We start from the raw sequence: 12,213 nt of genomic DNA on the forward strand, positions 1-12,213 counted from the left end.
TACCTGAGATCATAAAACCTCATCTAAAAAAATTAAATAAAAAATGAAAAAATAAAAAACAGTAAAAAACAGTAATTGCCAGTGAACCTTTGTCTAAATTAAATACTGCTTTGAAAAATTTTCTTGAATCCAATGAATCTTCCATTCAATTATGAGAACTAATAAATACAATTGGAATCTTTAAAGTGTGTATCAAATCAATATGTCCTCTGAGTCAAAGCGATGCAGGAGTAAAAAACACTTTGTGACAGTTTGAATACTCTTCAAGCAATATGCAATCATTATTATTACACAGTATTCAAGTATATAAACTAAATGTACTGGATGGATACTCACTAAACTGGTTGTAGTCGATGCATTCATTGTTGGGAACATTGATGCACTGGAACCAAGCTAGTGTGTAGAAGATGGTGACGATGATGAGGACAGCAAACATGAGCAGCCAGGCTAGGGTCAGCAGGTAAGTGATACCCATAAACTGTGGGAGCCAAGCCACTCGTTACTCACACGTCATTACACACACATTGCCTTGCCACACACTGTAAACTCCCAGTCAGAAGCTCGGTAATATTCTGTACTTGATTCTGCTGTGTTTAATGTCTCCCTTTAATTTGATCACCAAGACCCACGTGGAGTGTACAGCCTGAACTATTCTGTATCATCTATACCAAAATAAACACTGAAGAAATGGACAACACAGATACAGAGCCTGGACAACACTTGTATATTTTCCTTTTTGTATTTAACTTGACTGATTCATGCTCTAAATCCCACCTATATATGCCAGATTACCATATTTTCTTTAAATTTAAGTGTACTGTATGCAATTGGTAACAAGGCACAGGCCCTGCACACAACAATCAGGTAAACACAGCAATGAACACAACTCACACTAGTTCTATATACTAAAAACCAGATGAACACAGTAGGTGAACAACTCACAATCACCCTGCACATCACAATCACATAAACACAGCCATGCACACAACTCACAATAGCACAGGATATCCTGCCACCCACTCTGCCCCGCCAGGTTCGGTAGACGCGGTTGCGGGTATCACCAGTGGAGAGGCAGCCCACGAAGAGGATCATGAGGCCCAGGCCACCCATGCCAGCGCCCACCACCATGAAGGTCAGCTGCACTGGCTCCACCCTGCAATGCCCACACTCCATGAAACACATGCCACACAGCACACACAGCTTGCACAGCAGCCAGCAAGGGATGTAATACACCTGAGAGAGTGTGAGTGAGTAAAGACTTCCCTCACCCAGGCTCATCAATGAAAGTTTGTGTGATGAACTGCAACACCTAACACTGTTTTCTTCCACTCTTACTGTGTAACTCAAACAGAATTACATAATTTTGCCTTTGTTCTAAATTACAAATGCATTTATGAACAAAATTTTTAAAATAGGGAAAAAATGAAAATGCATTAAAAACAATCAACCACTGATCTTGAGTCATGATTTTTCAGTTACAAATGGTTCTTAAGGAATATAACACATTTATAAATCACACTTTAAGTGTAATGACAGGCTGGTCTGTCTCTCACCAGCTCCTGACATTCACAAGTGATAACAGCAAGGAAGCACTCACCCCAGGCATCAGACGTCTGAGACTTTCCATTCCCAAGACACATCAAGAACACTGGTATATAATGCAATAATTTAGCATTAAAGCCTGTCAGCATTAAAGCAGCACAGGCATTTTTCTCTCTCTCTCTCTCTCTCTCTCTCTCTCTCTCTCTCTCTCTCTCTCTCTCTCTCTCTCTCTCTCTCTCTGCACACACACACACACACACACACACACACACACACACTACTGCCCTTCAGCTCAATGGTAATTTCTTCAGCTGCTCAGGTCAGGCTGAGATTCATGCCCACTGAGGCAGTAAGGTTTTTGCTGAGTAGTGTATTGTTCCTGGGCATGAGGATGGAGTGTTGAAGTGTTGGGTGTGTCAAAGGTGACATATGAGTACTGCACTACACTTTCACCAGGAAGGTATTGCTGGCAGTCGTGAGTCCAGCAAGACATTGAATTACACACACTATCATTAAAAGACAGATGTTGAAGCAATGTTAAAAAAAAAAAGTAGAGTTTTTCAAACAAGTAAGTACTGCCAGCTGGAATGGCTTTAGGAAACATCAATGATTTTAAGACCAACTGTGTGAAAATATGTATGGTGATGGAAACATGTCTGATTCAAATCCTGAATATTATTATTCTGTTAACACACACACACACACACACACACACACACACACACACACACACACACACACACACACACACACACACACACACAGATGCAATGACTGCTTCCAGCAGGTGTCCATCAAACTTATGTCTCAGGCTATCCAGAGCAGCATTCCAGTCAAGGTCAATGCAAGGGAATTTTTATTTCAGTAGCAAAAGGTCAATGCAAGGGAATTTTTATTTCAGTAGCAATATCAAGGATAATTTTGAAAGTTGAGGGTTTACATGCATGCAACTGCACCACACCATTTATTATTGACACACTTTACTAATTGGAAATTTTCATTCAGCAATGGATTTAGCTGTTCACTTACTTCTCTCATGTGATTATGTCACTGCTTATGACTGGCCATTCTAGATGCAGGGCAAAGGGAGAATGCATGATTAGGCAACACAATCACAACAAGTATTTAAAGATGTTCATCACTTCTATTCATTCATACACTTCTTACACACACACACAAACACACACACACACACACACACACACACACACACACACACACCTGGAATACAAGAGGCAGAAATTTAACCATGACAAGCTTTCAATAGTCTCTCTCTCTCTCTCTCTCTCTCTCTCTCTCTCTCTCTCTCTCTCTCTCTCTCTCTCTCTCTCTCTCTCTCACACACACACACACACACACACACACACACACACACACATGAGACAGGTTAGTGAGGGTGTGCAGCAGGGTCAGGGGTCACAAAAGGTCATCCAGAGTCAAGCATGCAAGGTTACCTGTACTCCTGGTCCCTGGTGGATCAGCCCCATCAACCGGAAACAGGTAGTCATGTTACGTACAGCACCTCACACCACTCCCTCGCCTTACATCTAACCCACACACTTGTAAATGCCAGCCATTCTTTTTCTACCTAACTCACTTGTAAAAAAAAAAAAAAAAAAAAAAAACAGCTATCTTATATCCAAATCATACACTTGTAAATACATATTACCCTTCCTCATAAAAGACCAGCTATCACCTTAAATAAAAATCATATACTTGTAAATACCAGTATCTTGTCTTGGATCTAACCCACACACTTGTAAATACAGTTGTCACTCACATACTTGTAAAAACTAGCTATCATATATCTAAATCATGTACTTGTGAATGCCATTATCTGGTCTTAAATTTAACACACTTGTAAACACCACCTTGTCTTAGGTCAACTAACACACTCACTCATAAACATAGTATCAGTCCTTATTTTTGTATCCAACACATTTATAAAAATAAAACTATACATTATCTTACACCTGAATTATATACTTGTAAATACCAATACAATGTGTCTAACTCCACAGACTTAACATTTACCCTGTCTTTCTGTACCTAACTCACTTGGGGAAAAAAAAAAAAAGCCATAATTTTATATCTAAATTATATGTTTGTAATAGTGAGTGTCATTTGCTGTGTGTTTATATAATTCTAATAGTTTTAAGAAATGAAAAAAGACCAAGGAATATGACAAGAGTGGTTAGTGTGATAAGTGGTGCTGGAAAGTTGAACAATGCCACAGTGATCAAGTTTATCTAATAACCCAGTATGTCTTTATTATGTAGATCTATATAGAAGTTTTAGTAGCTGAAAGGATATGACTAAGATATATTGCAAGAGTATTTAGTGTGATAGTGATGCTGAAAGTTTCAAGAATGCCACAGTGATAAGAGTTTATTTAGTGACCCTGTATATTTTCATTATGTATGGTATCTATACAAAAATTTAAGCTTTAATATTTTAAAGAATATAAAAAATAACATCAGAAATGTCTATATAAATTTAAGCTTTTTGGGAATTTAGGTAACTTCTGGCTTTATCAGACTTTTTTCGACATACAAGAATTTTAGTCTGTAAAGTGCTCAGCCTGACAGAGAGAGATTCCAAAACACTGAAGATCAACACACCAAAGGTTACATCACATCTGGCTTTATCAGACTTTTTCTAACACTCAAGAACTTTGGTCTGGAAAGTCCTTGAACGCATAATTATGACAAACACAAACTCCAAAATTGTGAAGCGCAATATATTAGACTTTTATCATAATCATTTAACTCACTGATTTAATTCACATTTAATATGTATAGACTGACATTTAGTATTTATTTACTTAACGCGTGAGGCGGGTGGTGTTGCTTTACAGACTCAGTGGGATGTCATTGCAGGGTGTGAGTGCTGCTGGCTGATTGGTATTACCTGACAGTGGCTGGTCTGGCAACACTTTGGGACCAGGGAAGCTCCTAATCAGTGGTGCCCCAGTAGTAGTGATGGTGGTGGTGGTAGTAGTGATGAGAGAAGTAGTAGTGGTAGTGAATGGATATACCTTGTAGTAGTAGTAGTAGTAGTAGTAGTAGTAGTAGTAGTAGTAGTAGTAAATATAATAATAATAATAATAATAATAATAATAATAATAATAATAATAATAATAATAGTAACAACAATTTTCTACCTATTCCTCTAATACCTGTTCTCGTTTACCCTTCAAGACGTGACTCAGACCATTTCTATCCTCTCAGCATAAGCACACACACAAAAACACTCACAAAAGTTCCCAATATTTAGTATCCATCAGAAATTAAGACTAAAACTCAGCTTACTATTCCACTCCACATTCCTTCCTCACTTCCTTACTCCTAGCTTCCCAACACACCTTCCCTCACCCTTCCCAGTCCACAAACCACTTGAATGGATGAATAACCCAACTGAAAAGGCAGTTCCCAATCCACTTACTATGTTCCTCCCCCACTTCCTTATCCTAACTTCCCAATACGTCTTCTCTCAGCCTTTCCCTCCCCAACCAGCCCACCTACCATACCTACCACTTGATCTGCAGGTTGAACACTTCCTCAAACAAGCGCAGGGTGAGTGTGGTGCCCCTGTACATGGTGCCACAGAAAACGCCCACACCCACGCAGCACATGACGGTGGCGATGAGCGTGGCATAGGGCACCCGCGTCATGCAATCTCGACATTTCCGACCTGTGGAAGGGTGAGGTGTTAGGAATACATTGGTTGCTGGATTTATACACTGCTGGAATTTTGGGGAGATGGGAGTTAAGAGGAAATGGGAATAAGCCTTTTGTTGTGTTGTCCTGTCTCTCGACCCTGTAGCTAATTAGAAATAATTACCAAAGTGCCTAAAAGTTTGTTGATGTTTGGCTGTCCTTTGTAATTCTGTGTTTTTCTCTTTCTATTCCTTATCCACTCCTCATGAGGCACAGAAGTAAGGACCAAGAGAAGAGAGAAAGAGCAGGGAAAGAATACAAGCTGAAGGTATTTGGCTGACCTTTTTTAATCCTTTGTATTCCAGAGAGAGAGAGAGAGAGAGAGAGAGAGAGAGAGAGAGAGAGAGAGAGAGAGAGAGAGAGAGAGAGAGAGAGAGAGAGAGAGAGAGAGAGAGAGAGAGAGAGAGAGAGAGAGAGAGAGAGAGAGAGAGAGAGAGAGAGAGAGAGAGAGAGAGAGAGAGAGAGAGAGAGAGAGAGAGAGAGAGAGAGAGAGAGAGAGAGAGAGAGAGAGAGAGAGAACACTGAGGGCCAGGAGGAGAGAAAGAGCAGGGAAAGCACACAAGCCAGGGGTGATTTATCTGTCCGGCCAGGTGTGCAGGCAGTGGTGGTGGTGGTGGCCGGCACCCTTGTCCAATCAGCCCACATCCCTTACACCACACACACATACACACACACACACACACACACATGGCATCCTTTCCCTATGCAACCTTCCCATGTGTATGTGTGTGAGAGAGATTTTCCCCTGGGAATGTGGATGAATTACACACACACACACACACACACACACACACACACACACACACACACACACACACACACACACACACACACACACACACACACACACACACAGAGGCAAGGAGTGAAAATATGTGAAACAGACACACACACACACACACACACACACACACACACACACACACACACACACACACACACACACACACACACACACACACACACACACACACACACACACACACACAGAGGCAAGGAGTGAAAATATGTGAAACAGACAAAAAAGATGATACAGTAAAGAAATGGAAGTAAAAACATTTGAAAAGATTAGAAGTGGTGATATAGACAAAGTGTAGAAGTAAAGACATATGAGACAGACCAGACCAGTGTTTCTTAACCTTTTCTGACCTCAGTACCCCTTGTAGTCAGGTGTAGGTAGTGCAGCACAGAATACACTTGCAATGCTAACTACAAGGATAATGTAAAGTGGAGTACTGCTTAATCTTTTGTTCTGTTCATTCTCCAGAGATAAAACATTGAAGATGCCAGTAATGTATTATGGGCAAAAGCAACAGATTCAATGCTCTTCCTCATCCTTCTATAATACATAAGAACAGCTAAAAGAGAGGTTAAACTTCATTGATTAAAAGTACACAGTTATCAAAAAATATTCCTTCAATATTTCTCTAGCCCTTTTGAGGAACACAGACACTGTACTGCCACATATAAAGCCTTTTCCAGGATCCTATGTAACTGATTTCAGCATCCCAGGTTAAGGAACATTGGACTAGAAGAACAGGTGACAGAGACAAGCAGTGAAAGATATCTAAAATAAACTAGGGAAGGTGACAGTGGCAAAGAGTGAAAGCAAAGATTTTTCCACACAAGAGCAGTTTTGGCCGAGAACTACAAAAAAAAAAAAAAAGGAAAAAATGCCCAATAAGGCACAAGTCCCTAAAGGAAAGAGCCAAAAGGATTATCCAAAATACCTGGAATTGATGAGAAGAGGAGGTCATTTAGGCAAAGAGTGAAAGACATCAGAGAGACAAGAAGAGGAAGTATGTAGAGGCAGGAGACAAGAAGAGGAACTATTTAGAGGCAGGAGACAAGAAGAGGAGCTATATAGAGGCCAGAAGTGTAAATTAAGTGAAGGAGAAAGACTTCATAAATAATGAGAACCAGAACCAGGATTGTTGCTCAGATCCTGCATACTGCAACACACATACACACACACACACACACACACACACACACACACACACACACACACACGGGAAGGATGGCTGACTGGCTGATTTAAAAGGAAATACCCATTGAATTATATTGTAGACTGATGATGGCAATGGTGGTGGTGGTGGTGGTGGTGGTGGTGGTGGTGGTGGTGGTGATAGACAAGTAGTGTTTGCATCTAAATGAAAAAAAAAACACTAACAGGAAAAAAGGAAAAGAAAAAAAACATCTAAAAATATACAAAAAAATACAGGGAAAATAAGTATAAAATTGCATCAAGAATTTTTTTTATAAATCTAAGAAAAAGAGAAAGAAAAGAAAGAAAAACAGTGACACCATTCACTAACCCTACCAGCACCACCACCACCACCACTACCTAAAACAATATAAATAAAGATAAGAGAGTTTCCTTTTACAGCTTAGCATGAGAGAGAGAGAGAGAGAGAGAGAGAGAGAGAGAGAGAGAGAGAGAGAGAGAGAGAGAGAGAGAGAGAGAGAGAGAGAGAGAGAGAGAGAGAGCAGTGGGGATATTAGTTCCATTAACATCAATAAACTCCTGTGTGTGTGTGTGTGTGTGTGTGTGTGTGTGTGTGTGTGTGTGTGTGTGTGTGTGTGTGTGTGTGTGTGTGTGTGTGTGTGTGTGTGTGTGTGTGTGTGTGTGTGTGTGTGTGTGTGTGTGTGTGTGTGTGTGGGAAGCTTTAATAACTGGGTATATTTGGGAGCATTTTAGAGAGATAAATAAGCTCTCTCTCTCTCTCTCTCTCTCTCTCTCTCTCTCTCTCTCTCTCTCTCTCTCTCTCTCTCTCTCTCTCTCTCTCTCTCTCTCTCTCTCTCATCCCATTGTGCTTCTCTATCTATCTGTCTATCTACCTATCTATCTATCCATTATTTTCTCCACACATCATCACCACCGCCGCCGCCGCCACCACCACCACCACCACCACCACCATCATTGCTGTTATATCATTCAGTTGTCGTTCTGTTACTCTGTTTTTTTAAGGCCAGGGACAAAAATTCAGGAAAATAAAGAAAAAAGATCTGTTAATCATCTCCCAAAAACAAAGATAGGTTCAATTAGTCTATTACATTCATCATTATTTTAACTTTAATGCAGTACTACCACCGTCACCACCATGCTGATACTTCTGTTAATTTTGGGTAATCCTTTTAACTCTACTATTTGGGAAGTGGCATCTTCAGTGGGCCTTTATTATCTATTGTATTCTATTATCATAACACCAATACACTATTACCACTACCATCACCACTATATACTTCTAATAATTTTGGATAATCTTTTTTGGCTTAACTCTTTCAGAACTGGCATTTTCAGTACACCCTTTTATTATTACTATTATTATTACTAGTATTACTATTATTATTATAAATATTATTTTCTACCTTTTTGTTGTCCTAAGCCAAAGCTACATAAAATTAATTCTTCTCAGTTTGTTTCTATATAAGGTCATTGTTTGGGATGAGCCTTCTCCATGTGGCCCTATTTATGCTTATATTTTATCTGTCCCTTTCTGTCTTACATCCTCCCTCATGCAGTCAATGATAGGTAGATTAATTAGGCCAGATTTGGATGTCATTGCCTTAGAGACAGACTTAGATGGGATGAATGAATGGGCAGACAGACTGCAATTCCAGCTCTCTTTTGGCCTTCCTCTCTTTATTCCACTCAGTATTGGGAATTTCTACCCTAGTACGAAAAATGAATGAAAAAAATGAGAATTGAACTATTTTGACATTCTAGAAAAGTGCTAATTCTTAGCTAAAAAAAACTGACACACACACACACACACACACACACACACACACACACACACACACACACACACACACACACTCTCTTTTTATTTTCCTCACTCAGGCTTATACTAGTTTAGAGTTTTCTCAATTGTACTTCACTTTTTTCATGCCTTCTTACATAAAAATAATAGACAGAAATATTATCGTCACCACCACCACCACCACCACCACCACCACCACCACCACCACACCCTCCAACTGCCTTTATCATTGTGTTTCCTCCACCCACACAACACTTAATGCTAACAATGCAATGCAACTCTCACCACCATTGTCATTATGTCATTCTCTCAGCAAAGCAACACAAGTCTCGGATGTGAGAATGTATACAAGATGCTTTCATTCTTTATCTTGCCGGCCAAAATAGTGAGTTATTTGAAGTGCTATCCAGAAAAGGTAAATAAACTGGTTCACTCCTAATTAAGGATGAAAGAAGTAGAGTAGATATTAACCTTTTCACTGAAATATGCAATAATTCTTAACACTCAAAAGCAATGTATAAAATCTTTATAAGCACTTACAAGAAAGAAGATGAAAAGAATAGATTTTACAATAATTAGCCAGTAAAATGTTTGGAAATGTGTGTAGTCAGTAAAGTTCTGATGTTCAATGAAGCATTCAAATCTCCTTCATGCCTCATTAAGTATTCTGTAAACTTCAATGACAGACTTGCCATAAAATGACAATGCCTATTACACAACTCCTTTCACCATCAATCTCATGACACCACCTGCAATACACAGTTCACCTCTCCACTCTCTCCTCATTTAGCATTCTTTTACCTTCTGCAACACCTTGGTTCATTATATAAGTGATAACTATGATGCAATGCTTTCTTTTCTGTATCAATCCCTTCATTATAGTGTAAAAATGTAGCATTACACATGATCTCGTGACATCTCTTCCAATGCAGCATTTAGTTCTCCTTCACCTCCAACACTAAGCTAACCTTATAACCTTCTGAAACAGGACCGGCCACTAACATCATACTAGATAAGCCTCTCTTTCTATTGTTGCATCAGTAATTTAAATAAAGCATTCATATCACCTTATCTTCTCCACCAACCATTCATATCTCCTTATCTCCTCCAATAAATAAACCTTATAATCCTCTACTACAGGCAAGAAATTACCCAGATAAGTCTTTTCTGAATCCCAATGTTGTTTCTATACTTGAGATACAGCATTCAGATCACCTTATCTTCTCCACTAAGCATTCAAATCCTCTTATCTCTTCCACTAATCAAACCTTATAACCTTCTGAAACTGCCTGGCTGCCTTAAACACAGCATTCAACTCTCCACCATCTTCTCACTGACCACTGTACAATCTTCTGCAACAGTCTGACCTTTCAGTAACAATATTGCTACATCTCTTCCTTCATTCACTCCCATCTCCACAAAGCAAGTCTGTAGTATTCTTTGCAACACAGTGTTCAACTCTCCTTCATCTTCATTATTGTAACAAGTCTCAATACACTTTTCCTCATAATTTTGGATAATCTTTTTGACTTCTCTTTGGGGATTGGCACAAGACTTTCTTTTGTAAGTCCCATTGTTACACCTGTACTTGAAAAATATCATTAAAATCCCCTTATATCATCTAATAAGCATCTAACTCTTCATCTTCATCCTGGAAACTTCCATGGGTTTATCACTGCAGTAAATTATCACACAAATCCTTCCCTCCTTCTTCCCAATGCTACATCCATACTTGAAACACAGCATTCAAAACTCCTCATCTCCTCTACTAAGCATTCACCTCTCCATCTTCTCACTAAGCATCCCAAACACCTCCACAATAGACTAGCCACTAAATTATAAAATTGGACGTCTTTCTTTACAAATCCCTCTCTTGCATCAGACATACTTGAAATATAGCGTTCAAATCTTACATATTGCAAACAAATAACTCTGAACCAAACCAAACATAACAGAACCTAATTTAATCTAATATAGCTTAACCTAATCCAGCCAATATAATATAACTTAACCAAACCTAACAACACTGAGTATGTATCTGAACACCACCACCACTACCATCACCACCACCACCACCACTGCTATAAGAAAAAAAAAAAAGTATATTAAGGTGATTGCTTTGATTTCCCTCATTTTAAAATCATGCGAAATGTCTAAATTGAATGATGGGAGTGTGAGTCATTTCAGGAGAGAGAGAGAGAGAGAGAGAGAGAGAGAGAGAGAGAGAGAGAGAGAGAGAGAGAGAGAGAGAGAGAGAGAGAGAGAGAGAGAGAGAGAGAGAGAGAGAGAGATACTTTTTGTTTTCATTTAATAAAGATAAAATGGAAATACTGATGTGAAATTTGTCTATTTTCTTAATCTTCAACAAATAACAAAACAAATATAAAAGAAAACTGTCATTTCTTTGTGCAGTTTTAACTTTCTCCCCTTCCTCATATTTTCCTTCTATAATTTCAAAATTTCATACAAAAAACAATGCAAATAGTAATAAAACAATTATTCCTTTGTACATTTTTTACTTTTTTCCCTTTTCTCATCTTTTCCTTTGCTTTTCAAGATCTTTGAATAAAAACAGAGCCACAATCAATAACATGTAGGCCTGATGACTTCTTGCAGCTTCCCTTATGTCCTAGTTGCTGTATCAGAGCATTCAACTCTCCTACACCTCCATTACTGAACATCCCACAGCCATCTGCAACACTTCCTAGCATCCTCAAGTCTTTTGCGACACTGACTAATCCTCCCACAGCTTTCTGCAACAGCTGATCAATATACTACAGCTTTCTGCAACATGTCCCAGCATCCTACAGCCTTTTGCAACACTGACTAGACATCCCACAGCCTCCTGCTATAGTTTGTAGCATCCCATAGCCTTCCTGCACACTTCCCAGCATCCTACAGCTTCATGTAACACTTACCAGCATCCTATAGCTTTCTGCAACACTGATTAACAATCCCACAGCATTCTGCAACACCTAATCAACATAACACGGCCTTCTGCAACACTTCCTAGCATCCCACAGCCTTCTGCAACACCTGATCAACATACCAAGGCTCAGTCTTCTGCAACACTTCCTTGCATCCCACAGCCTTATGCAAGACTACCTCACAGCTTACTGCAACACTGGTAAAGCCTTCTCGAGTCTTCTGCAACACTTATTGAAGTACAACAATACAACACGTCT

General features: G+C 39.3%; 1 protein-coding gene across 5 annotated transcripts in view; it reads right to left on the reverse strand.

The window, feature by feature from the left end:
- Nucleotides 1–12,213, reverse strand: part of LOC135092669 (neuronal membrane glycoprotein M6-a-like) — a 36,005-nt gene that overhangs the window by 4,111 nt on the left and 19,681 nt on the right. For 3 of the 5 annotated variants that reach the window (XM_063991273.1, XM_063991275.1, XM_063991274.1), the window contains 4 exons: nt 5,076–5,235; nt 2,997–3,011; nt 994–1,153; nt 337–478 (listed from right to left, as the gene is read on the reverse strand). In XM_063991273.1, the coding sequence (XP_063847343.1) occupies nt 337–478; nt 994–1,153; nt 2,997–3,011; nt 5,076–5,235 (477 nt within the window). The remainder of the gene's footprint in view (nt 1–336; nt 479–993; nt 1,154–2,996; nt 3,012–5,075; nt 5,236–12,213) is intronic. The other 2 variants (XM_063991276.1, XM_063991277.1) reach the window with 1 other exon arrangement.

Source organism: Scylla paramamosain, chromosome 40 (genome assembly GCF_035594125.1).
Source record: "Scylla paramamosain isolate STU-SP2022 chromosome 40, ASM3559412v1, whole genome shotgun sequence".
NCBI classification, from domain to species: domain Eukaryota; kingdom Metazoa; phylum Arthropoda; class Malacostraca; order Decapoda; family Portunidae; genus Scylla; species Scylla paramamosain.